This window comes from Mustela nigripes, chromosome 7 (genome assembly GCF_022355385.1).
Source record: "Mustela nigripes isolate SB6536 chromosome 7, MUSNIG.SB6536, whole genome shotgun sequence".
Classification (NCBI taxonomy): Eukaryota; Metazoa; Chordata; class Mammalia; order Carnivora; family Mustelidae; genus Mustela; species Mustela nigripes.
The window spans coordinates 131133790-131159905 of NC_081563.1; the positions used below are offsets into that span (position 1 = coordinate 131133790).

The window sequence follows — 26116 nt, forward strand, 5'->3', positions numbered from 1 at the left end:
GAGGATTTACGAGGTGTGGGAACGCCATGCTAGGGGGTGCGTTACCTGAGACCCCTCACAGATCCTTCACCACACCCCCACGGTGTGGACACTGCTTAAATATAAGAAAGCTGGGGCGCTGGTGTGGCTCAGTCAGTGAAACCTCTGACTCTTGGTTTCAGCTCAGGTCATGGTCTCAGGGCCCTGAGATCAAGCCCCGTGTCCATCCAGAGCTCTGTGCTCAGCAGGGAGTCTGCACAAGATTCTCCCTCTCCCACAGGGCTCCTGAGTGGCTCAGTGGGTTAAGTGGCTGCCTTCCATGATCCCAGGGTGGTTGAGCCCCACCTCAGGCTCCCTGCTCAGTGAGGAGCCTGCTTCTCCCTCTCCCAAGGCCTGACATTCTGTGTGCTTGTGCTCTGTCAAATAAATAAAATCTTAAAAAAAAAAAAAAAAAGATTCTCTCTTTTCCTCTGCTTCCTGCCGACCCCTCCACTCCCCAGACTCTCCCTCTCTCTCAAGAAAAAAAAGAAAAAAAGAAAGAAAGAAAAAGAAAAATAAGGGACGCCTGGGTGGCTCAGTTGGTTAAGCAGCTACCTTCAGCTCAGGTCATGATCCCAGCGTCCTGGGATCGAGTCCCACATCGGGCTCCTTGCTCAGCAGGGAGCCTGCTTCTCCCTCTGCCTCTGCTTGCCATTCTGTCTGCCTGTGCTCGCTCTCTCCCCCCCCCTCTGATAAATAAATAAAATCTTAAAAAAAAAAAAAAAAAGCAAGCCATAAAAAAAAAAGCAAAGAAAAATAAGGCTCTGAGAGGTTAAGTCACTAGCCCAAGGTCACACAGCTGGTAAATTGGTGGGGGGAGGGGGAGGGAGAAAGAGATTCTTCCCAGGTCTGTTTGATTTCAGGAATTCCTCCACCGTCTCGAGTCCGACAACATCTACCCATGCCACCCAAGCCAACACTTCCACACTTCTTTTCTCTTGACGTGCAGTTGGCTTACAATATTATATGAGTTTGAGCAGTGCAACATAGTGATTCAATGCTCACGTACATTACGAAGTCATCTCCAGGATAAATCTAGCTGCTATGTGTTGCCACACCAAGTTATTACAATATTATTATTTATTTTACTCTTTCAACATTTTTATTTATTTGTGAGAGAAAGAGTGAGTGAGAGATCGTGAGCAGTGGTGGGAGGCATGGGGGAGGAGGGGCCGAGAGACGGGGAGAAGCACACTCCCCCCTGAGCAGGGAGCCCCACAGGCTCCATCCCAGGACCCCGGGATCTTGACCCTGAGCTGAAGGCAGACGCTTAGCCGACTGAGCCACCCAGGTGCCCCCACAATATTATTAACTAGATCGCCTGTGCTGTACATTGCATCTCTGTGTCTTGCCTTAGAACTGGAAGCTTGTACCTTCTAGTTGTCTTCCATGCTTTTAAAACTACCTTTAGATTCACGGGAATTTGCAGAGACAGGACATAGAGTTGTAGGTGTGGCTCACCCAGCTTCTCCTGATTAACAAACCAAGAGACTCACATTGGCACACCACCACTAACTAAACTAGACATTTTACTTGTATTTCACCAGTTTTCCTCCTAATATCTCCCTCCCCCCCTTTTTTTGTTTTGGGATCTAGAATACTGCGTTGCTTGTAGGATTTTCTATGCCTCGTACTTCTTTCTTTTCTCTCGGTCTCAGCTCCCCCGCTGCTTCTGGAGAGAGAACGATTATGGAACGTTGAAGTCCAGCCCCGGGCCCTAGGGACAGTGCCGGACTCGCAACATGGAGTCAGTCACGACGTGCCGTGATTTATCAGGTTTGGACTGATTTATTAAGGTTCCGGCTGTAGAAGAAAACAGAAGGATCCAGGGCTCTGGGATATCAGGTGTGCTAATGAACGTCCTCTAAAGCCGGCGGAGCACATCAGCACGTTGTCACCTTGTCTGCCAGGCGCTGGCGGAAGTGGGAGATTTGTTCCTAACACCGGGTCATTTCCTCCCTTCCCAGTCTGACCTCCGGCACTTTCAGCACCAGCCCCGACGCCAAGAGCCAAGGCACTTAGTGACATCTTAAGGGGAGGCGAAGAACTGACACGGTGTGCGGTCCTAAAACTCACAGGGGACCCTCCATATCCAGAGGTCCTGTCCTTGGAGGGCTTGCCATGGGGAAATACGAGGAGTCTAGATTTTAAATGGATATTTGAATATCCTTCATAAAGACTATATATTTGCTATGCAATTTTACCCAATCCCCATGATTATGTAGTACTTACTATCCATAAGTTTTTATAAATGCGGCGGAGGTGGTCATTCATTTATTCATTTAACAAGTGTTTACTGAATACCTACTATCTTCTAGGCACTGTTTTGGGGCTTAGGTATAAGGAATAAATGTTAGAGTCCTAACCCCTTCCCTGAAAGCATGTATATAGATATAGGAAGCAGATCGCTAAACAATCGACAGTCAACAGGTAAGTGAAATGTTAGTCAATTGTGCTAAGTGCTACTTTCATTTAGTTAAGTATTTGATGACCTTTGTGTGATAGGCACAGTTCTAAATGTTGAAGATGGGAGAGGGAACAAGATAGTGCCAAAGCTTTAAGAAGACAAATTCTAATAAAAGGGAAGGACCCTTAAATAAAGGCATTGGGGAAGGCATCTTCAAGACTGTGTCCTTTAATCTGGGATCTAACAGACAGAAAGAGCTAGACTTGGGCAAAGGGAGTTAAGATTATTCCAAGCAAATGGGGCAGCATGTGCAAAGGTCCTGTGGTAGAAAAGAGGTTGGCAGATTTGAAGAACTGAGAGGAACACGGTGGAGTATGTAGTGAGCAAGGGGAGAAGGCAGCCACAGTGTGGAGTGAATTTTTGCTCATCAGAAGTTGGAAGCCACTAGGCTAAATTGTCTGTTGCCCTTTGGACATTTCCCAGAATCCTCTTCCCTATGGGTTCCAGGTTAGAGACTGCCGGTGGGAGGCACTGTAAGCCAGTTGGCCTGCAGAGGAAGACAGGATAGCTGAAGACAGCTGCAGGCATGGGATCAGGGGTGAGGGTGGGATGGAAGAGGCTGAGGCAGCTTCCTGGAGAACTTCGTATTAACTGTGGAACTACCTACTGAAAGCTTTCTAAGAGTTCATAGTGCCTTTGGACAAGGTTTTGAAACCACCCGTGAAGGCAGGCCAAATCCACCTCATTGCCCATTTTGTAAATCAAATTTCTGTGGAACATGGCCATGTTCATTTATTTGTACTGTGTTTATATCTGCTTTAGTGCTATAATGGGCAAATCAAAAATAGTGACTTTCTGGTCCTTTATTACAAAAAAAGCTTGTCAACCCTGTACCAAGATGTGGCAGGCCAGTAGTGTTGGCGGCTGGCCATGAGCAAGGCTTCAGTTCCCCATGCTCAAATATGTAGTGATTTCTGTGGTCTCAACCTGACCTTGACATCCACCAAGGTTTTATGCAAAGAGATGATAAGGTCCAAATTATGTTCTAAGATTACACTTGTTACACCATGGTGGGTGAATGGGAGAAAGGCTTTCTGGGGACCCACAAAGAGGGGATTATTCTGATGACATGTGATGGCTTACCAGGGAGATAGCGGTTGGGGAGGGAGACAGGACAGGGGGTGGGAAGGATGGAGGGAAGATGCAGGGTACGGTTTGGAGACACCCAGTAGCAAAAGGCACACCTAGTGCCCAGACTGATTTCAAATACCCTTTTTCAATAAAAGAAACCTGTGGGTTTTTTTTTTTTTGTTTTTTGTTTTTTTTTTTTTAGAAATGGCTTATTCTACTGCTGGGGCAGGAAATGTACAAGATGAACCTGGAACATCTTGTGAGGCCAGGAAGGAAGTGCTTAAAAAATGATGGGGGTGTTTTGAAAGGACACAGGAGCCAACATGAAGACCTCCCAATGGCCAAAATCTAGACCAAATGAGCAACCGAGTACGTCATGAGAGCAGTGACCGATTCAAGTCGACAGCTGAATACATAAATGGGGCGAGAGGACCGTACTTACAGAAAGTCCGTATGATAAATGTGAAAGTAACGACAGAATTTGAAAAATTGTCATTTGGCAAACAACACATCAATAATCGTGGTGACCACAGAGCATCGATGGACGCTAAAGTGTGGGGCAGGTTGGGGGGCGGTGAAGGGAAACTGATGGCATCAAAGAATCTCCCCACAAGGTCCTTATTAAGGACAAAGGGGAAGAAAGTAACCTTAGAGTGGGCAGACCTTACGGACATGGCCTTAAGACTGCAGTGTAGCAAGTTTGTAGATTATGGGGACTGGATCCTCAGATCTCATGTTTTTTAGCCCTTGTCAACACATGGCATCACCAACTGTAAAAGGTTTGCCAGTCAGATGGTTGGAAACTGTCTTACCATGCCATTTTCCTGAGTCAGGCTCGGACCAGCCGCTTGCCTACAGTACTGACCACATGTCTGTCCCTGTTGGTTGTCTGTCCACAGCCTTTGGCACATTTTTTCCCCTAGTGGGTTGTCTTTTTCCTACTGATTTGAAAGGGCGCTTTGTGGATTCTGGATCCGTCATTTGTCTAACACAGTTGGGAAATAGTTCACCTGGTATCCTGTTTGTCTTTAACTTTGCTATGTGCCTTATTATTACTACTACTTGGTATTTTGAATCTGGAGATGTCCAGTGGCTTTGATGGCTTTTGCGTCCTTTAAATATATTTTTTAGGACTTGTTATGTAATTAAAATTTTTGAGGGGGGTACAGAGGAAGAGGGAGAGTAAGAATCTTAAGCAGGCTCCACGCTTAGCACAGAGACCAACAGGGGTTGGGGGTAGGGGAGGGACTTGCTCTCACAGCCTTGATATCAAGACCTGAGCTGAAGCCAAGAGTCAGATGTTTAACTGACTGAGCCACTCAGATGCTCCCAGGCTTTGTTATTTAATCAGTGGGGATTTTCTTTTGTAACTGAAGTAAGGAATCCAGGGGCATCTGGTGGCTCAGTGGGTTAAAGCCTTTGCCTTCAGCTCAGGTCATGATCCCAGTGTTCTGGGATCAAGCCCCACATCAAGCTCTCTGCTCAGCAGGGAGCCTGGTTCCCTGTTTTCTCTACCTGCTTCTCTGCCCATTTGTGGTCTCTGTCAAACAAATAAATAAAATATTAAAAAAAAAAAAAGTAGGGAATCCAAATTGACTTTTCTCCCCTACTCAATAGTCAATTCTACCAACCACATTTATTGAATTGTCCCTCATCTTTTTCTTTTTAAATTATATGTAAGATTGAAATCTTCTACAAATTATACAGTAATTTTATAATAAAATACCCTTACTTGAAAGAAATAAAATCCTATATCAAGTACTCTCTCTCTCTCATGTCTCTGTCTCACAAACTGCCAGGCACACACTAGGTGCTTAATAAATATTGTGGAACTGGGGCACCTGGATGGCTCAGTGGGTTAAAGCCTCTGCCTTTGGCTCAGGTCATGATCCCAGGGTCTTGGGATCGAGCCCGGCATCGGCATCGGCATCGGGCTCTCTGCTCAGCAGGGAGCCTGCCTGACTCTTCCCTTACTTGTGATCTCTGCCTGTCAAATAAATAAATAACTCTTTATAAATAAACAAACAAACAAATAAATAAATAAATATCACAGAACTGAAGGCGTCCACTTTTGTTTTCTACTTAACATTGTTACGAGTGGTACCCTCTTCGTGTTAGCTATGGCACCATTATGGACATTTGGGGGTAAGATCATAATCTTTTGTTTTCTTAGTGTTTAGTTTTTCCTCGAGGTTTTACAGAATCTCATTCTATGGCTGTAAGACCAGTGATGCTGGGTGCCAGGAGTCTCAGTTTTATAAAAATGACATCAACAAACCACATATAATCTTCAGGCTCTCTTACGTCCTTTTTCATCACTGGATTATTCACATCACACATTCTCAGCTATTTTTAAACTGAGCTACTTTGCAGCGACCTTGACTCTTTTCCCGAAGAATTAGACGAAGTCATAGAAATGACTGCATGAGCAGCCCGTAAGAGAGACTAGATAAGTATTTCTCCTCCCTTCTTTTTAAAGACGCTGACTTGAGGGGCTTGCTGGGGTTAGAGTCCCTCTTCCCTCCCCCAAGGCTCCCATTCATCTTCTGACGTAAGGAGCTTTGTCAACGGCTGCACATTTCCGATTTTTGAGTTGCCCTCAGAGTTACTGAAAATCCGGCACAGCTGTACATTTACTTTATGGTAGCCCCTGCCCCCATACCCTTTCCTTGATCAGTGCTTTGTTCAGCTATCAAAAGTTACATTTAAATACAGGAGTGGAAACTGTCTCTGAGGCTATTAGCAATGAGAGCTAATCAATTGGAAATGGCTCCCTGCTGGACAATTTTCCAGCCGAGTCATCACCAAAACCCAACTCTGCTGGCAGCTTTTGGTCATCATGAACATCACCGTCCAATTAGAAGTTACATCCCAATGACTTATATACAAGCAATATTTCATATTGATTAAGCCAATCAAGACACATGGGAAAAATTCCCAACATGGGGGCAAAAAGTCTGGGTTCCTAATAATTTCCCTTTTTGCTGGTGACTAGAATCATATGCTAAATAAGGTGATGAAATTACAAAAGATTGTATGTCTCTACAGTGTTCATTCTGCTGTCAGATTAAGTGATGGATACATTTTCTATTTGTGTATTGATACCTGGCCATCAAGATACTCATAATCCTTTTTTTTTGGTCATTCTTTTATTTACTGTACTACCTATCACTTTATGCAAAAATATGACCATGTATGGATTCTTTTTTTTTTTTTAAGATTTTATTTATTTATTTGACAGAGATCACAAGTAGGCAGAGAGGCAGGCAGAGAGAGAGGGGGAGGCAGGCTCCCTGCTGAGCAGAGAACCCGATGTGGGGCTTGATCCCAGGACCCTGGGATCATGACCTGAGCCGAAGGCAGAGGCTTTAGCCCACCAGGTGCTCCACCATGTATGGATCCTTAAAAGCTCCTCTACTAACCCCATTAAAAGTTACTAATAAAATAATGATAATCGGCTTATCTAAATTAGTATGGTACTTTGCAAAATAATACCCAATTTTGGAGCAGGGGAAGTAAACTTGGCCTCTCGGTATTGTTAATGAGTATAAACTGGTCCAGCCTTTGTGGAAAGCAATTTGGCAACATTTAGCAAGTGCCTTAAAATGTTAATAACATTTGGCCCAGTAATTCAATTTCTGGGAATCTTATCTGGAGAAAATAATCCTATATCGGAAAGAGCTTTATGCGTTAAGATGATAAATACAGCATTCTCTTTCTTTCTTTCTTTCTTTCTTTAAGATTTTATTTATATATTTGAGAGAGAGAGAGAGAGAGAGAACACAGCAGGGGAGAGTGGCAGGCAGAGGAGGAAGCAGGCTCCCCGCTGAGCAGGGAGCTGGATGTGGGGCTCCATCCCAGGACTCTGGGATCATGACCTGAGCTGAAGGCAGAGGCTTTAACCCACTGAGCCACCCAGTACCCCCAGCATCATTTCCAATTATTAAAAATTCGAAGCCTGAATGTTCAACAAGGATGTAATGAAAAGTAACCTATATTTGTAAGCAGGATATAATAACACGGGGGAAAAGTTACATTTTAAAGAAGGGAATAAAAGCATTTCAAATTGTGCATATGGTAATACATTCGGCAATGATGTAAAAACATAACAAGCACATCAAAACGCTACAGAAATAGAGCAAAAATGTCAGGAAATGTTGCCTGCGACTTTAGGACTAAAGGTGATTTTACTTTTCAGTATTATTCTGCATTTTCTGAATCTTCTACAAGCATGAATTTAACTTAGATAATGAAAATGATCACATTGCAAGAGGTTAAAAATGAACATGTTAAAATTTAAACATTTAAAATTTAACATTCAAATATTTAAAACTTAACATTTCCTTCTCGTGTGAAATCTCACTAATAAATTGTGTTGTCCCTTGTACAATACTCCCTGTTTTTAAGAGATGGAGAATATTCTTTAGAAATATTTAATCAGAGGAAAGCACAAGAGTGGGAGGTAAGTTACAAACAGTGAATAGACACACTCTGTGACAGAAAATTTTTTTTTTTTTTTGGACAGAATCAAGGTCAGCTGCTGAAATGGCCACTGTACGGAGTAAACTTCTATTTTATCGTGAAGTTAGAATCTCAGAGAATACCAAAGAAACCCATGAAGGTGATCGATTCTTCTAGGCTCACATTTGGAGAGATGAGATTCTGCGCAACTCACAAACTGCCTTAGAACGTTTCCCATTTGTTGTCTGAGCTCTCCAGAGACTGGCAGGTTAAAAATGTCCAGAAGTAGGTGGCGAGGGGTGGGGAGACACAGGTGCAGAGGCACCGCAGAGAAGCAAAATACGAGAAGGGAGGTGTTAGTAGGACTCCTGAATTCCAAAGGATTTTACGTGTTTAAATTAATGTATTGTATATATTTACAACGTGGACATCAAAGTGAATAAGTGAGAATGTGGGAGAAAAACTTAAAAGCCATTTTTGTTATTTATGTAGTCCTTGCTTGTTGTAAAAAGCCCAACAGAAGGCTATTAAAGTAATAAAATCTCCCCTCTCCTCACACCTGCTTCACGGACCAGAGACAACCACCATTCAAGTTATTTTGTATCCTTCGAGGCAATAGGCGCACACAGAATTTCTCTTTTGAATGCTACAGGGACTACTGTACAGAGACCTCTGCAACTTGCTGTTTGCTCACTTAATAAAACTGACCTTCAACCATTATCCATATCAGCACACAAGGGTCAGAATTACACCTTTTGAAGAGGGGGAAAAAAAAAAAAGAACCCATAAGGGTTCATGTGTCAGCCACTGCATGGCTGTGTTATGATTTTGCCTGTGCTCATGGAAGTTTTGGCTGGATGCTGCTAACTGGGCCTACGGACAATGTCACTTCAACCGGCTTAATACACATTCACTTGCACATGTAACCAAATTCTTTCCATGGGAGAAACTCCTACAAGGAGCATCTCTGGGTCAAGGGGAGTCACCTTTTCTATTTTCTTTTTTTAAGATTTTGTTTATTCATTTGACAGGCAGAGATCACAAGTAGGCAGAGAGGCAGGCAGAGAGAGAGGAGGAAGCAGGCTCCCTGCTGAGCAGAGAGCCCGATGCGGGGCTCCATCCTAAGACCCTGGGATCATGACCTGAGCCGAAGGCAGAGGCTTAATCCACTGAGCCACCCAGCCGCCCCTCGCCTTTTCTATGTTTGGCTACATTCCTCTTCCGGTGAGTCTCCCTCTAGCAGAGCCCAAGACTCTCTTGCCCCACGTCTGGCCGTGGAATTGAGTTTTGTCTGTGATACACAGACGATTTCCATTCTATTGAGTCCCCATATTTGCAAGGGACAAGCATCTTTCATTTGGCCAAAGAGAAGAAAATAAAGGGCAAGATGTGTATACGTTTATTCAAGTCTGAGCACTGGACATGACTACTGACAAAATAGATAAAATACAAACGTAATAGAATTAATTCCAAAGTCACACATAAATGATTTAAGGAAACTCTTGCACAGCCTCGTAGGCGTGGGTAAAGAACTATGTGCAGTTATTAACCACTCATTTACAAATACAAATTATAATTAGCCAGCTCGCGATCTGAGGCTTATCATTATGTGCCAGACACCCTCCTCGCTCTCTACACAAATTTATTTAATCTTTGTGACAATTCTGTGAGGTCGGTGCTATGATTATCTTCATTCCGTAGATTTAAAAAAAAAAAGGAGGCACAGAAGTCTCAAGTAAGATGACCAAGGTCATGCAGCTAACACAATGACAAAGCCAGAATTCAAAGCAGGCATCCTGACTTCTGCCTCTGGGCTCTAACCCACCATGCTATATTTGAAGTTCACATTCAAGAAATAAGGATGCATTTGACAGTTCTCCACGAAGCTTTTCACTGTAGCATTTCCAACAGGGAAAGTTCCTTACCTGCCTTTGGGTTGCAGGTGCTCCAAGATCAAGAAACTAACAATGGCCAGAATACAGGTTTTTCATTTTTATTTTGCTTTTCAACATTTTCCCTGATGACCACATACGGCGGGGTCGTAAGAAAACAAAGTTGCTTAAAAACATCGACAGTTCTTGAGGACAGAACACTTTCCGTAGCAGAAAGTGGTTCATCTTTCAAATGCCTAATCTACCCTCCCTACCAACGGCCACCTGGCATCAGGAAGGTTTCAGGACACCAGACCACAAAGCCTCGTAGGCACCAGAGGCAGAGTTTCAAAATTCCTGATTATAACATGTCACAACGGCGTTTCACATACTTGGCATACAAATCTGGAAGATACTGCGCACCCAGAGAATTTAGGGTTTCGTTTCATTTCTTTCTTTCTTTCTCTCTTTCTTTTTTTTAAAGATCTTATTTATCCTGGAGAGAGAGAGATCACAAGCCACAAGCAGGAGGGAGGGGTAGAGGTAGAGGGAGAAGCAGGCTCCCTGCCGAGCAGGGAGCCCCACGCGGGACTCAATTCCAGGATCTGGGACCATAATCTGAGCCAAAGGCAGATGCTTAGCCGACTGGGCCACCCAGGTGCCTGACAATTTAGTATTGACTTGAGCATCCTAGTGTCTGTATCCCCGGTGGAGGGGTATGACGTGGGCAAAACAACCTGACACAGAATCCGACAAGAGCTATTGTCTGCTTTGGGAAGGGAAAAGGAAGAGGAAGCCCTTCCAGCCCCGCAGGATTAGGAGGCGGCATCTGAAACAGGCTTTCAAGGATGGCCAGAATTCCAACAGAGAATGTGAAGACCAGGCTAATCGCACCGCCCAGGGGTTGCTGGGACTCTCCTCCCTCGGATGCTTTTGTCTGTTCTCACTCTTCGGCACAGCAGGACACAGCACCTAAAATCCACTGTCCCTACTAGCACTCGGATGGAGCAGAAAGACCGAGAACAGCATGGTGGTTAATACTCAGGTTTGGGTTGTGTGCGGTTCTAAGCCGGCTCCGCCACTCATAACCTTTGTGTCCTCGGGCAAGTTCTGCAGCTCTAGTTGAACTCGTGTAAAATGGGGATAAACGGGGTTTTCTGCCCCCGCACCCCATACAGTTCTTGGGATGATTCCATGACTTCCAGTAGGTAAAGCTTATGAGAGCATCCGGCACGCAGGAATCCCAAAATAAAGGCAGGCTCCTGCCAGTAGAGGGGGTGCCTGCTGTTAGGGGTTGGGCCAGGACGGGCAAGCAAGCCCCTTCCGTAAAGACCACGATCTTTGATGGTTCAGGCTCTGCAGGACACCTGCTCCCTGCCTCTACTAGACCACTGGAACTCAAAAGCAGTCACAGACAAGGCCAATGAATGGCCGTGCTGTGTTCTTTATGGACACACATTTGAATTTCATGTAGTTTTCCCATATTGCAATTTTTTTTTTCTTTCAACCATTAAAGAAAATCTGAAAACTATTCTTAGCTTAATGGCTGTACAAAAACAACCACTTTGTACCGCGGGTCATCATTGGGGGAAATTGGGTGAACTGTGCAAGTGCTTGCTCTGTATTCTTTCTCGTGACTGCAGGTGAATTTATGACGATTTCATCCGCATGTTGAGATTCTAGTAAAAGTATAAAAAGAGGCAGCAGGCCAGATTTAGCTCATGGACTGGAGAACGCTGATCTCTGGATTAGCTTCTAGGTTCCCTGCTCTTTTCGAACAGGATTACACACCCCACCCTTGGCTGAAGAATGCTGTGGTCCTCCCAGTGCATGGAAAATGTATCTCCCTGCCCCTCGGGTGTTGGGCTTTCTATAGCCAATGGGATATCAGCCGCCGGGATGTGAGCCGAGGCTTTATCCAGTTTTGCCATTTTTGCTTTGCCCTGTGCCTTGCTCCCGTGACTGGCCAGGAGGAGATCATGACCATCACTGACCCAAGGAGAATGTGGATATTCAGTGAATAGACCAGAACCCAGCCCGAAACCTGGAGCCTGGTCTGGTTAACCTAAAATTGAGCTGTTAAGACAACCACAGATGAGAAAGTAAATGTCTGCTGAGAGTCCCTGTGTTTGGGGGATGGTGGTAGTTTGTGATGCAACATTATATCAGCCATGGTTGATTAATACACCACCTAATGCTCTGAGCCGAGCACTGGGGCCTTGCTTTCTGGCTTGAAGGGTCTTTGTCAGGGTGTAGGTTTTTCTTGCTTCACCATAGTCTGTTTTCCAGATGAAGGACTACGGATTTGTAGCTTAACTAAAACATGTAGCCTTATTTTGATGGTTGACCATGCCCACTGGATATAAAAATGCCAGGAAGTCAGCAGGGGGGATGTGTGTCCTGTTAGTTTTTGCCTAATCAAGAATAATTTTTTGAAACTTGAATACTTGTAGAGAAGAGGAGCGGACATTTGCTCCAGAGATCCTTATAAGAATGGTCACAGGAAATGTGCCATGACTTGCAGGGAATACATTTCCAAGGTGACCAGATGGCCCTCTGCAATAGCCGAGTAGTGCATGTCTGTCGGGGGTGGGGCCCCCATGCAGACGGGAGAAGTAGAAAAGGAAGAGGGAATGCAGATAGGTCATTCGCAAGACAGGAGGCCGGGATCACCACTGCTCGGGCCGTGAGGTTAGACGGGCGGCCTTCGGCACCATGCCCAGGTGCTTCCTGTGCAGGCAATGGGGAAAATCGCGAAGAAATGTCTGCGACCGCTACCTGCGAGTGACTAAGGACTTTTCCAGGAGCTCGATCTGTAAAGTGGGGCCAGCATCACCTATGTTGGAAAGTCGCTGTATGGAGTAGAGGTGTTTGAGGTCTGGAGCACCAGCTGCCACTGGTGGCTACTATAAATTACTGTTGGCGGCTAACCCAACTCAAAAACAGCCATGACGACAAATTTGAAATCAAAACTTCTAAGGAAACAAAGACACAGCTAATGATGACCGCCTCTTGGAAGGGACGAAGAGGGACCCAGATGAGAGACTTCTCACAGCACCTCCTGATGTTTTTCCCCCTAAACCACATGTACATATTACTATTTTAAAATATAAACAAGACGCTAAGAATGCAAGTTTCATTTACAATAAATGACTTTCCTAATTGGAAAGTTTGACACGTCATCTTTCCTAAATCAGTGAACATCTGACAACGTAAATGCACTGCATCTATCCCTTTGATGCTAGAGAAATGCTAGAGTCTTTGATTACGTGGATCCCTATACGGGATTTTGTATTTTAATTGTATTTTGTATTTTAATTGTATTTTATTGTATTTTAATTGTAATATAAAGGCAATGTTTGGGAATGGCACACATCAGAAGAAATCGTATTCAAGCATGCTTTTCGTGTCAAAAACAATCTAAGAAATGAGAGTGATTTAAAATTAAATACCATTATAAGTTTTTCTGACCGGCAGTGGTTGTAAACTACAGCTCAGGGGCCAAATCCAGCCAGTTACCTGTTATTTCATAAAACACAAACAAACAGACACCCTTTCTACTGAGAACTGTAGGTCTGTATGCAGTTGTACAAAGTAAGAGAGAGATCCCTTGTACGTTCCGCTCTGGATTTCCCATGGTAACCCCCCACTTGTTTTTGCACAGTCCATGAGCTAAGAGTAGTTTTTAGATTTTCAAATGCTTGGGAAAAAATCCAAGTCTTTTGTGACGTGATAAAGTACATGAAACTCATTTCACTGTCCATAAAGATTAACTGAACACAACTATGCATTCCTTTACTTACTGTCTATGGCCGCCTTTCTGCTACGGGGTCAGAGTTGAATGGTTGCAACAGAGATGGAATGGCCCACAAAGCCCAGGATATTTACTACCTGCTTTACAAAAAGTTTACCGACCCCTGGGCTAGAAACTGGGCTAGGGGTCAGGGAAGAAATGAGGATCTGGAATAAAGATATTTCTTTCAAAGGCTAAACATTTATCTAAAGGACATCTGTACCATGAATGCCCTCAGATACTGGTATTAGATAGGTCTTCAACTGGGGATGGGTGGACAATCGGAGAGGCAAATTGTATCTAATTTTTCTCAAAATCCAGAGATGTCTTTTTTTTTTTTTTTTAAAGATTTTATTTATTAGAGAAGGTGTGAGAGAGAGAGAGAGAGAGAGCGAGCGAGCGAGCATGGGGGGTGGGCAAGGGGCAGAGAGAGTAGACTCCTTGCTGAGCAGGGAGCTGATGTGGGACTTGATCTTGGGACTCCGGGATCATGACCTGAGCTGAAAGCAGACACTTAATTAAGGCACCCAGGGGTCCCCAGAGATGTCAGTTTTAAAAGAACTCCACACAGGGAATCAACTTCTCTTACCTATAAAGGGATCATTATAAAAACTAAAAGAAATGGGGAGCCTGGGTGGCTCAGTGGGTTAAAGCCTCTGCCTTGGGCTCAGGTCATGATCCCAGGGTCCTGGGATGGAGCCCCGCATCGGGCTCTCTGCTCAGCGGGGAGCCTGTTTCCCCTGCTCTCTCTGCCTGCCTCTATGCCTGCTTGTGATCTCTGTCAAATGAATAAATAAGAATCTTTAAAAAAAAAAGAAAAAAGAAAAAAAAAAACCTAAAAGAAATGAAGGTAGGTTGTTTCAAATCCGTAAGTAACCACCAACACGCATGAAACACCATTCCCTCCCCTCCATGCCCACACTTGTGACAAGTGCAAAGGACCCCAGGTCTGAATACTAGAATTAACTGTTGTGATTCACCTGTTACCCACCCAGCTTTGGGCAGACGCCTGCCCTTAGCGAAGCCTGTCTTTTGCAACCTTCCAAGAAATATACGGTACAAGGTAAATGGGGGCAGTGGCTCTAGAACTTCAGAGTTGTCCGATAAACCTACAGGGTCTGTTTTCTATGAGTCAAAGTCCGTTAAACTAACATGTGAGGATCGAGCCCCCTCATCAGAAAAAGACCGTACACCGTGCTACAGAGGGCTCATTTGGTGAAGCCCTCCTACTGCAAGGTGTTTGGGGCAGGGGTGGCGGGAGTGGGTTGTTTTTGTTTTTTTGTTTAAGATTTATTTGAGTGACAGCACAAGGGGGAGAGGGAGAGAGAGAATCTCAAGCAGAATTCTCCCAGAGCCCGGTAGATTGGGGGGCTTCATCCCAGGACCTTGAGATCATCATCTGTGCTGAGACCAAGAGTTAGACACCCAACCGACGGCACCACCCAGGCACCCCAGGCTAAGTTTTCAAATGCTGGTTCTACTCGATCTGGTTATGACAGAAGCAAGTGCAAATTCAAATTTTACAATGGGCACCAGATTTGAGAAACTGCATTAGCATTAAAGGTCTCCATAGAAGGTCAAGAGGACCATGGATGGAAGTTAGAGGGTCCAAGGACTTGGACAGGAAAGAAGAGGAACTCACTGCACAAGTCTTTAACTGAAATCGAGCATTTCTGTTAATTCTGGACATAGGTACCAAACCACGGTGGCATTAGCAAGTCAAAGGAAATCAGGTATATGCATACAACATGTGAAATAGAACTTTTCAGGCTCTAGTTATCTTGAAATACCATCACCACTTCAAAATAAAAGGAGTTATTAGATCTGCTGCTAGAACTTATTTAAGCACTAATAAGTGTACATAATTCAAAAACTATTTTGATAACTATTTTAATATAACGGTTTCCCTTACAAACAGATGCACTGGTTTCTTCTTTTAAACATCACTCAGGGGGCGCCTGGGTGGCTCAGTTGGCTAAGCATCTGTCTCTGGCTCAGGTTATGATCTCAGGGTCCTGGGATTGAGACCTGCATTGGGCTCTGTGTTCAGCAGGGAGCCTGCTTCCCCCTCCCTCTGCTTTTGGGCTCTTGGCTTGCTCTCTCCTCCTCCTCAAATAAAATCTTTAAACATCACTCACAAGGGAGTCATAATTTCATTGGACTGAAAGACGTCTGGGCCTCAAAAAAATGAACACAGGCCTTTAGCTAAGTCTCCCAACAAGGCAGTACTGGGTATTAGAAGGACTTCCTCCTGCAGGCCTCCGACATGGGTTCAAATCCTAACGCTCTTTAGACACTACAATTATGAAACCCGCCTGCCTTGGAAGGTCATGTCGGTCATTCCTGTAATACTTGCGCCAGCATGCAGTTGGACAGCCTAGGGACATTTCTGTAATCATCTGATAACCATAACTGAGGGTTTTTTTTTTTTCCCCCCAATCGCACCATAGACCTCACCATTCTTGCAGAAAGAGCTTATCCTTTTTCTGCCTTAACACTTGGAACTCAAATGGTTCTACCTCTGATCCCCGCACCTCTGCCAAGGGAAGACTCCCCACCCCAAATACTTGAGTGGAGAATGAGACTGCCAATGCCATGCGGAGACGTGAGCCTGGTACACACGGTGTGACCATCCCGCACTAGCTATATAAACTTTTTCTGAAGATCGGTTCCCTTATTAGGACAAATGCAAATGCCATTCATGGGGGGGTCTGAATGGACTCATGCAGAGGAATGCGTGAACACTATGGTTCCCTGGGCTCGGTCCTCCGATGCAGAGCCCTGCTGGCCAACCATGGTTACAACAGTTTCTGGACCAGCCACACAAGCCGGTGTCCTTCTCAGGCAGATTCTTTTTCTTCCTTCGCAGGACCAGCTACATAATTTGCACGGTCTGATGCCGAATGAAAACACAGGACTCTTTGTTTAAAAATTAAGAATCTTAGGATGGCAAGAGCACAGCATGAAATTAAGTGGGGGGACCTTTGTGACAGCACAGGTGGCACGCTGGTCCCCGAGGACAGCTCCACTCCTTCAACAGGAGCAGCGGTCTCCGGCTGCATGTTAGAATCACCTGCAGAACTCCAGAAAATACCATTCCTTTCTTGTCCCCCAAGGTAGATTCCATATACCTAAGAGCTTCCCAGGTGACCGTGGCCACTGTTGAGCCCACCAGACTAGAGGGACAGAACACCTTGGACAAGTGCCATGGACCAACATCCATCAAAAGCAGGCAAAGACAGGCCCAGCAAAGCCCTGATAAAAGAGTTGTGTGCTGAACACCCTGGGCATTCGGGATCTGAGCCACGTGATTCCCAGGAAAGTCCCCTCCAGTGTTAGGAGGCTGCTCAGGGCAGAGAACACTCGTGACCCAGGGTCTCTTTCCAGGTTTGAACTTAGCACAGGCTACTCCAGAGCCACCATCTCCCAGTCCCCTTCACGACAGCAAGGCTGGAGGACCAGCCAGGTAACCAGGTGAGGTGAGTGAAAGTTTACGTACAGCTTGCTGGCAGTGTTAAGGGGAAGGGGCTTGGCCTTTTCCACCTGGTTGGAGCTTAAGGCGGTGCCACCTTGGGCCACATGCGGAAGATCTAGAGGGGGAAGACAGAAGCCAGGTTCCCCAACATCAGAAGGTCGCAGTACTAGTTCTTGGTTATTTTCCAATCTGTCTCCCCCAAAATGAAACAAGAAACAGGCAAACAGGTAAGCCAGCCTTGGTTTTGCTTTACAGCAACTGATTTGATCATGAAGCCAAATGCCTGCAGTGGTATATTTAGAGGAGCAAACAGAGAATCCGAGTCTCTGGTTGGATGTCAGCCACAGAGCTGGGGCTTCCCACTTCCTTCCTCCTCAATCCCATTAACTTCTGTCAAAAGGCTTCTTTGGGACTGTCCACACCACGCTGCTCAATTTATTACTTCAATAAAATTTTTCTCTGAGACCCAGCCTAGCAGCTACCCTGCCAGGGGCTGAAACCCAAATCTGTTCTAGAAGTTTCTTTACCCTTCACACGGTTTCTGCTTCTGGACAAGAGGCAGGGATCAGGGTGGGGTGGGTGAGACAGTTCCTGCAGGTGCCGAATAGAAAGTGGTTCCCCGAACCTCACTGATCAAGGTCAGTATTTTAATGCAATTTTACGTGAAGGTAGGATCCAATTCTGCCCTTGAACAGCTGGCCTCAGTTCCCAGGCCAACTTCTAATGCTGCTTTGCAACAACAAAGCGACTGACCTGTGGGCCACAGTTTGCCAATTAAAATATTTCTTTTTTTTTTTTTTAAGATTTTATTTATTTATTTGAAAGACAGAGATCACAAGTAGGCAGAGAGACAGGCAGAGGGAGAGAGAGGGAAGCAGGCTCCCTGCTGAGCAGAGAGCCTGATGCGGGACTCCATCCCAGGATCCTGAGATCATGACCTGAGCCGAAGGCAGAGGCTTTAACCCACTGAACCACCCAGGCGCCCTAAAATATTTCTTGATTATGGAATTTCTGGTGCCCTAGGCAAAGGCCTCCCCTTCCTTGCCCAGTCCCAGCTCTGGATGGCATTGGGAGAAAGCAGTGAACACAGGTTAAGTTCTTAGCATAATGTCTGGCTCCAAATAGGGACTCCTGTTGCCACGGCAACAGAAAAAGGCTCATCTTCAAGAAAGAAATGAAATGCAAGGACAAAAAAAATCATGCTCTGTAGTGCCTAGACGGCGGCGAGAAACTGTAAGCAGGAAAGAACATAAGGTCATCTTGATTTCTGGACTCTTCCCTGGCATTTTAGAGCCGGGGAATAATGAGTAAGGGTCAGAAGGACTCCGTTTTCCCTAAGGCCTGACCTTGAACGCATCTGTTGCATGAAGCAGCCCCCACCTTGACGAGACCAGGACATTTAGCACTCTCAGTATCTCTTTCCCACGTCTTCAGCCCACGATCATTCACCCTGTTGCTTGCACCCAACAGTCCAGCTCAGGGGTCCGCAAACTAGGCCTTTCACATCATGGCCTCTTTCGTAAATAAAGTTTTATCAGCACACGGCTATGCCCATTCGCTTACCTACCATTCCCGGCTACTTTAGTTACAGGGGTAGAGGTGAGTAATTGTGCTACAACAGTAGAGATGAACAGAGCTGAATCATTTCATCGGAGACAAAGGCCAACAAAGCCCAGAATATTTACGATCTGGCCCTCACGATCTGGTCCCGGTGAAGTAAAACTGCTCACACACTCCGTTTCCCCTTTCAGACCACACGGACCTTGCAAACGGAGCCAAAGAAACTTGGCCTTCCCGGTCTGCACCAGGTCAGCAGCCCCTTAGCCAACCCGGCTGTTCCCCACAGTTCTGTCACTATCTGTGTATTTAGAGACTCATTCTAGAAGGGTTTACTCTTCCACTTCCTCAATTGTTTTATAAAGTTTTATTGGAACAGGTAGGTTCATTGTTTCTCTTATAGCCTATGGCTGTTTTTGAGCGGAAAGCCAGAGTTTCTCACAAGAGAGACGTTATGGCCCTAGAATGCCTCCAGTATTTACAGTGTGGTCTGGAACTCTTTGCAGACCTTTGCTCTATGGGGAATCCAAATTTGCTAGGTGATACAGAGGGCGGACCAGAGACCCACGAAGTCCATACAGTTGGAGGGGGAAAAAAAACCTTCTAAAAAGGCTTTTCCTGTTTATCTGAAGAGCTGTGACAGGAAAAGTTCGAGGGACGTTTATATGATTTCTATCTGTGGGTTCCCACTTGAAAGGTCAACAGCCCACTTGCTACTAGAACAGAAACACGGATAAGAGTCATGACAAACAGAGGTGACAACCGAATCTGTACCATGCCCAGGCATTCAGTCACCAGACACTCCCGGACCTTAGAAAACAGTTCCAGGGGCGCCTGGATGGCTCAGTGGATTAAAGCCTCTGCCTTCGGCTCAGGTCATGACCCCGGGGTCCTGGGATTGAGCCCCACATCGGGCTCTCTGCTCAGCGGGGAGCCTGCTTCCTCCTCTCTCTGCCTACTTGTGATCTGTCAAATAAATAAAATCTTGAAAAGAAAACAGTTGCAAAGCAAAGATTAATTCTATCATGGGTTTCAGACATCACATTCTCCTTACACCGAGATCTGACAGTGTATCAATCATTCACCCGCTGCCACCCTCCAATCAGGTATGTTCAAACAACAGAATTCATAACGAAATAAGCTACACACCTCCCATAAGTGAACTACGTATTCCGTCGTGTACAATCTATAGAAGTTTTCTCGTCCTTTTCCTCCCAGTCTACCAAAAACAATGGATTTACACGTTTAATGTGATGAGGGCACGTAAGAATTTCTATTACTTGTACTTGAAGAAAAGATGCCGAACAACAGAACAACTGTGGGTAAGTTACATACCCACTGGCACTCCAGAGCCTCCTACGTTTTGGCCAAAGTAAAACGTCCGCCTATAAGAAGTTTGGATTTTCATTTGTTGGTTCGGTGAACACCAAATGCTGATTGAGATGAAAGACCCTCAGCTCTGCCTGTGTCCTGCATCACATGTCCTGGAACCAAGCCCGGGGCCCATGGGTGCCCCAGGTCTTTTCTATACAAGCACAGAAATGCAGCTTCGCAAGGCACAGGAGTGGGCTCAGCTACTGTTCGCTTGATCTTTGGCGCCACCTTCAGGTCAAACTGCATTTCTCAGCTCCGTGGCACTCAAGGCCGGGAGAATCCTGCGAGCGTCTAGAACGCGTTCTGGAATCGGGTGGCCATGAAGAACCCCACTGCATACCCACTCGAATGGAAGGAAGCAAAGAAAAATGAAGCATTCCCCTTACCTCATTCTACAGCGCAGTCTGCCTTTTTATTATAAGACAATGATAAAAGGAACCACATGAACGCGTAAGGCAAACACTCGTCACCACCACCCAGATTAAGAAATAGAACTTCCCAGAGGCCCCCAGGTCCTCCACGGAGCGTACCCCCGCGGCCGTCCTAACCATTCCCACTATACACATCAGTTTAGTCCCCCACGTGGTCTAAATACTTTCGTAATTCCATCGCAGGTGGGTCAGTTTTAGGATCGGCCTCCATCACGAAACCATCCCTACGGGACAGAGGGGTGCGCGACGGACCTCCCCACCCCACCTTGGAACCACGGGGTCAACCTGGGGAGCCGACATTTGGAGGGGAGACAGCAACGGGGAGGGGAGCCTCCACCGAGCTGCTTTGGCGTCAGCTCTCAGGCCGGTGACCGCAGCCCACGACCTCGAGGCCAACTTTATAAAGGTGGAGCATTCCGTCCCCAGAGCTGGGGACACTGAGTCTGGCTCAATGGCCTCCCCTCGGAGGGCTGCACTGCAGTGTCTGTCCGGCGTCCGGCCAGCCCACTAGCCTCTTCGGCTGAACTAGAGGCACTGGCCGGGCTCCAGGGACGTGTCCAGCTGCCCCGCGGAGACCAGGGTGCCCAGCTGCCCCGAGGCACTGCTTTCGGGCGGGAACGTGACCAAGTCCGAGTTCTTGTTCTCGCTCTGCTCGTTGTGCTGCTTCTTATGGCATCTCAGAGAGTCGTCCCTGACGAAGGAGGCACCACAGGTCTCGCAGCGGAAGGCCCGCTGGGTCACTATTTTGGCCATGTGCTGGGAGCCGCTCCCTCGGGGCCCTTCCTTGCCCTGCGGGGCCTGGTTCTCCGTTTTGGTCTCGTCCCTGTGCACCTTGTCAATGTGCTTGGCCAGGCTGCTGGGCCGCTTGGTGTCGAAGCTGCAGAAATCGCACTTGAACGGGCGGTCCTTGCAGTGCACGCGGCTGTGCACGCGCAGGGCTGCGGCGCTGGAGCACGAGTAGCTGCACTCGGGGCACTTCTCGGGGTGGTCGGCCTGGTGCAGCCGGCTGTGCTCCAGGAGGTCGGCCCGGTCCCGGCCCTGGAAGGAGCAGTGCAGGCACTTGAACGTGTGCTTGATGCGGACGTGAGACTTGAGGTTCGCCTTCATGGTGCAGCGGACATCACAGAACTCGCACTTGAAGGGCTTCTCCCCCGAGTGCACGATCATGTGCCTTTTCAAGTCCGAGCTGATTTTGAACTTGGCGCTACAGAGCCAGCACTGGAAGGGGGTGTCCCCTGACAATGGAAGGGGCGTTTCCATTAGAGCAGACAAGGACAAGCAAAGAAGTCCCCTCCCCCCTCCAAACATGCATCAGAACACCAGGTGCAGAGAGAGTTGGGTCTTTGGACTCCAGCGACGGGTAACTCCCTGACACCACCACTTACCATGTACGGTAACTCCTTTTATGCTCACATCAACCTTATGAGTGGGTCCTATGACCCCCACTGAGCAGATGGGAAAATGGAGGCTTCAAGGTCAAATAGGAGGGATTTGAACTCAGGCACCAGGGCATCCTGGCCTCTTCGTGAGGCCACTTTACTTTCGACTCTAGCTCTCATTTAATCTAATACCCCAGAACTGGACATGGAGGAGGTACGGTTTTGTTACAACTGCTGTAAATCAAACCATGACGTATTACCGACTCCAGTGTTTACGCTCTATTACGTCAACTGACTGGCTTGTATTCCTGAAGTCTCATAGTTACACAAGACTGAATTTTATATACAAAATACAGGAATACGGCAGCAGGTGACCAATTCCTGAAAATCCACGGCCTCCTCTGTACTCTGGAGCGCTGTTAAGGACTTTTAGTGCCTTTGGAGGTCACTACCTTAACAACTGTCCTCAGCTGAACATAAGCAAAGATGATCTCTCTTACCCTACACGTCCAGCCTCTCCCCACTGCTGGGTGTGTATTATATTCCTCTAGCATGAACCTTCTACGTTGGGTAAGAGCCTCCTAACTTTTAGTCCATCAGCCTGAGAAGTTTCTTGAGGATTCCCTCGTCTTCACCATACTACCTCTTCCTACTTGTTGGGATTTTGACATTTAAGTTCAAGAGCATTTGCATTCTGGCCAGTGAATTCCCATGCTTTAACGAGTTGTTTTCAGTGTTAGAATCAAACTCTATTTTAGGACTGAGTATAGTTCATTCACTGGAGGCAAATACTTCACCAGAATTCTGCACACTTTAGAGGGTCACGGTCACCCCTGGGCCATTTGACAATGGTGTCAGCATCAAGGTCACATTAATTCTCTTATCTTACATGCTCATTTTGGGTCACGGGTTAGCTTTATTCTTGATGGGACTATGCATTCGGGGGAAAAGAATCTTACCATCATCTCAAAAGTCACCCAGTCTTTTAATTATGGAACATTGTAGATGAGATTTCTTGTGGATTTTGAGTTTTTAATTCACTGAATTTCCTTTTAAGCCTCAACATAGGAATCATCCTCATACTTTCCTTTACTGAAACCTGTTAGCAATATTCAAATGGACATCAGATAGGCCACATTTTGTTTCCTCCCTGGAGAAGAATTTATCTTCAGTAACTGCCACTAGCATGACACCTGGAAGTTTGATTTATTATTTTTTTCTTTTTTGGTTTACTTTCTACTCATACACTTCAGGATACTGGTATACTTCAGTTTAGCTGGGTATAGAATTTTTCATCCAAAATCATTTCCCAGCTTTGAGGGCACTATTCCACTATCCCCCTAGAAGCTAATACCACGGGAGAAGATTTTCTAGGTTTGACTCTGCCCATCCACTCCATCTGTCCTGCTTGGCATCCTTTCCACTCTCATGGCTCCTTAGAATCAAGATATTCTTTCTTACTTGATTTTCTCACTTCTGTTCCCCACCCCCCCCCAAACCTGGCCAGTGGCCCAACTTCCAGTTTCTTATTCTTTCTTAGTTATCCAAATCAGTTTTTTTTTTTTTTTTCCTTCTTCTAGGCTCTGGAAAATTTCTTTGCCTTTGTAGCCAGCAACTTCAGTTTTAATTCATACTTCGTTCTCACTACCTTTTCACGGGACTCTTCTTGGATGCAGCGTTTCTGCTAGTGGGTAGATACCAATTAGAACTGAAGAATTCTTGTTTATGACCCAAGGTATTCTGCTAACTCCAGGATTTGTTAGATTTGGGGCATCTTAGACCACTCGTCTCCTGCCAGTGATTCATAATCCATAGGGGACATTTAGATTTAGGAAGAACAGACCAGATTAAGGACTAGGTAGAGGCGGCCACAGGTTTTACGTGCTACTGGGCAGTGTGGGCCATGTTGCCAACAGGCTTTCGCTTCTCCTCTGAACTCTGTGGCCTTGGCAGTCTACGTGCCAGTTCTGAGTCCAGACTCTCAGGGTAGTAAAACATGGGTTCAAGAGGCTGTGAGGGAGCCACAGAGTTGGGAGCCATTTGTCTGCTGGAAGAGTTTTTCTTTATTTTTTTAAACTTAGTTTCAGATGTCAGCATATCCCATCTGCTTGCCTTCTTCTACGAATTCACTGGACAACCTCATTTTCTGAGCCTTATGAGCCCCCAATCCCCACTTCTCTGTGCCTCGATAAACTGGTTGATTCTATTGTTATTCAGTGGGGTCTTACAACGGAAGAGAAAGCTTTTGGCAAAGTCTGATTTCTAACACTAGAAGCCTGTGATTTGTAGGTCCAGTCAACTAATTCTGCTACGTTTCAGAATTCAGCCATGTGATCAGTTTACGCGAAATGACTGAGACACGTCGTTTAGACGTCAGGCTTTTGAGAGACATCCTTTGCTTCCCTGTTGTGGCCTATGTTGTCGAGTTAGGAAAAAACCGAGCTGTCAGACTTTCACGTTTTACGGAACATTGGCTGTCTGGGTGAAAAACCACAGAAATGCCAACTCCTTTACATTTGACCACCAAGTCCTCTCGGTTGCTTGCATTTTAGCGAGACGGAGGTGAAGAAACTGGACAAGAAGTAAGGCACAGGTCTCTGGGCCAAGGACCTACCTGTGTGGGACCGCAGGTGGACGGTGAGCTGGCTGGAGTTGCGGCTGGCATAAGGGCAGAGCTGGCACTTGTAGGGCCGCTCGTCCGAGTGGATCCGCAAGTGCTTCTTGAGGCTGCTGCTGTCTACGGCGGCGTAGTCACACAGGTGACACTTGTGGGGCTTCACGCTGGTGTGGCAACGCATGTGCATGGTCAGGTTGTCTTTCCGGCTGAAGCACTTGTCACAGAACTCACACTTGTGGGGTTTGTCTCCTTCAAACACATAAGGAAGATTCAAGGTTTTAAGGGTTTCTCTGTTAAGGTGACTGCAAAGAGATCGGACCAAGAGGGTAGCCGGGGCCGAGGGGTCTGCCTCTTCCCTCTGTCCCAGTGCCCAGATAGGAAGATACTGGAGTACGTAGTTCAACGCGTTGGGAAACGAGAAGGTGTGCTAGTCATGGATGGCTCACAAATTATAAAGAATCGTAAGGAACAGGTAAGATCAGGGTGAAGGCCAAAAATCATAGGCCAAACCCTGTCTGGGGAAATGGAGAGTCGTTACAGAAGTCCTCAGGGTCAGATACAGGGACCTTGGAACAGCTTTCATGGTTTGCACCGAGTGGTCAGGTTGCCTCCTCCCTCAGTTGTACCAAACCATAGCAGCAATGATTTTAGAAAATGAGGGTGCTTACACCACAGAAACAGTGCAAAGCCCTCAAGTAGTTGGAGACACTCCAGAGAACAGAACCCCATGGCCAGAGCATTTCCTCCAGTGTTCTGTCCCTCCCCTACAACCATTCCAGAATAAAAAAGTCTACCCAATAACCAAATGCTTGGGGGAAAGCCAGAACCAGGAAGACACACCCAACTCAAGAAGATGAAGATCTAAAAGCAAATACTTTTCATCCCCCCCCCCTTTTTAAAAAGATTTTATTTATTTGACAGACAGAGATCATAAGCAGTCAGAGAGGCAGGCAGAGAGAGAGGGGAGGAAGCAGGCTCCCTGCTGAGCAGAGAGCCCGATGCGGGGCTCAATCCCAGGACCCTGAGATCATGACCTGAGCCGAAAGCAGAGGCTTAACCCACTGAGCCACCCAGGCGCCCCTCATTTCCCTTCTTAAAAAGATTTTATTTATTTGACAGAGAGAGACATATAGTGACAGAGGGAACACAAGCAGGGGGAGTGGCAGAGGGAGAAGCAGGCTTCTCGCTGAGCAGGGAGCCTGATGTGGGGCTCGATCCTGGGATCCTGGGATTATGATTTGAGCCAAAGACAGATGCTTAATGATGGAGTCACGGAGGTGCCCTGGTTTTCATTTCCATAGTAATTCTTTTTTTTTTTTTTTTAAAGATTTTATTTATTAATTTGACAGAGAGAAATCACAAGTAGACGGAGAGGCAGCCAGAGAGAGAGGGAAGCAGGCTCTCCGCTGAGCAGAGCGCCGGATGCGGGACTCAATCCCAGGACTCCAAGATCATGACCTGAGCCGAAGGCAGCGGCTTAACCCACTGAGCCACCCAGGCGCCCCTCCATAGTAATTCTTATTCTCCTGGGACTCTCAAGATTCCAAGTTGATGAGCGGAAAGGATGTCACAAAAAGGACTTTGAAGATGGAGCTCAAGAAT

General features: G+C 46.2%; 1 protein-coding gene across 2 annotated transcripts in view; it reads right to left on the reverse strand.

Moving 5' to 3' along the window:
• Positions 1-20474: 20474 nt before the first annotated feature.
• The window catches only part of ZFP64 (ZFP64 zinc finger protein), an 87710-nt gene continuing 82068 nt past the window's right edge, over positions 20475-26116 (reverse strand). For both annotated transcript variants that reach the window (XM_059407251.1, XM_059407252.1), the window contains 2 exons: positions 24512-24763; positions 20475-21753 (listed from right to left, as the gene is read on the reverse strand). In XM_059407251.1, the coding sequence (XP_059263234.1) occupies positions 21044-21753; positions 24512-24763 (962 nt within the window). In that variant the 3' untranslated portion in view covers positions 20475-21043. The remainder of the gene's footprint in view (positions 21754-24511; positions 24764-26116) is intronic.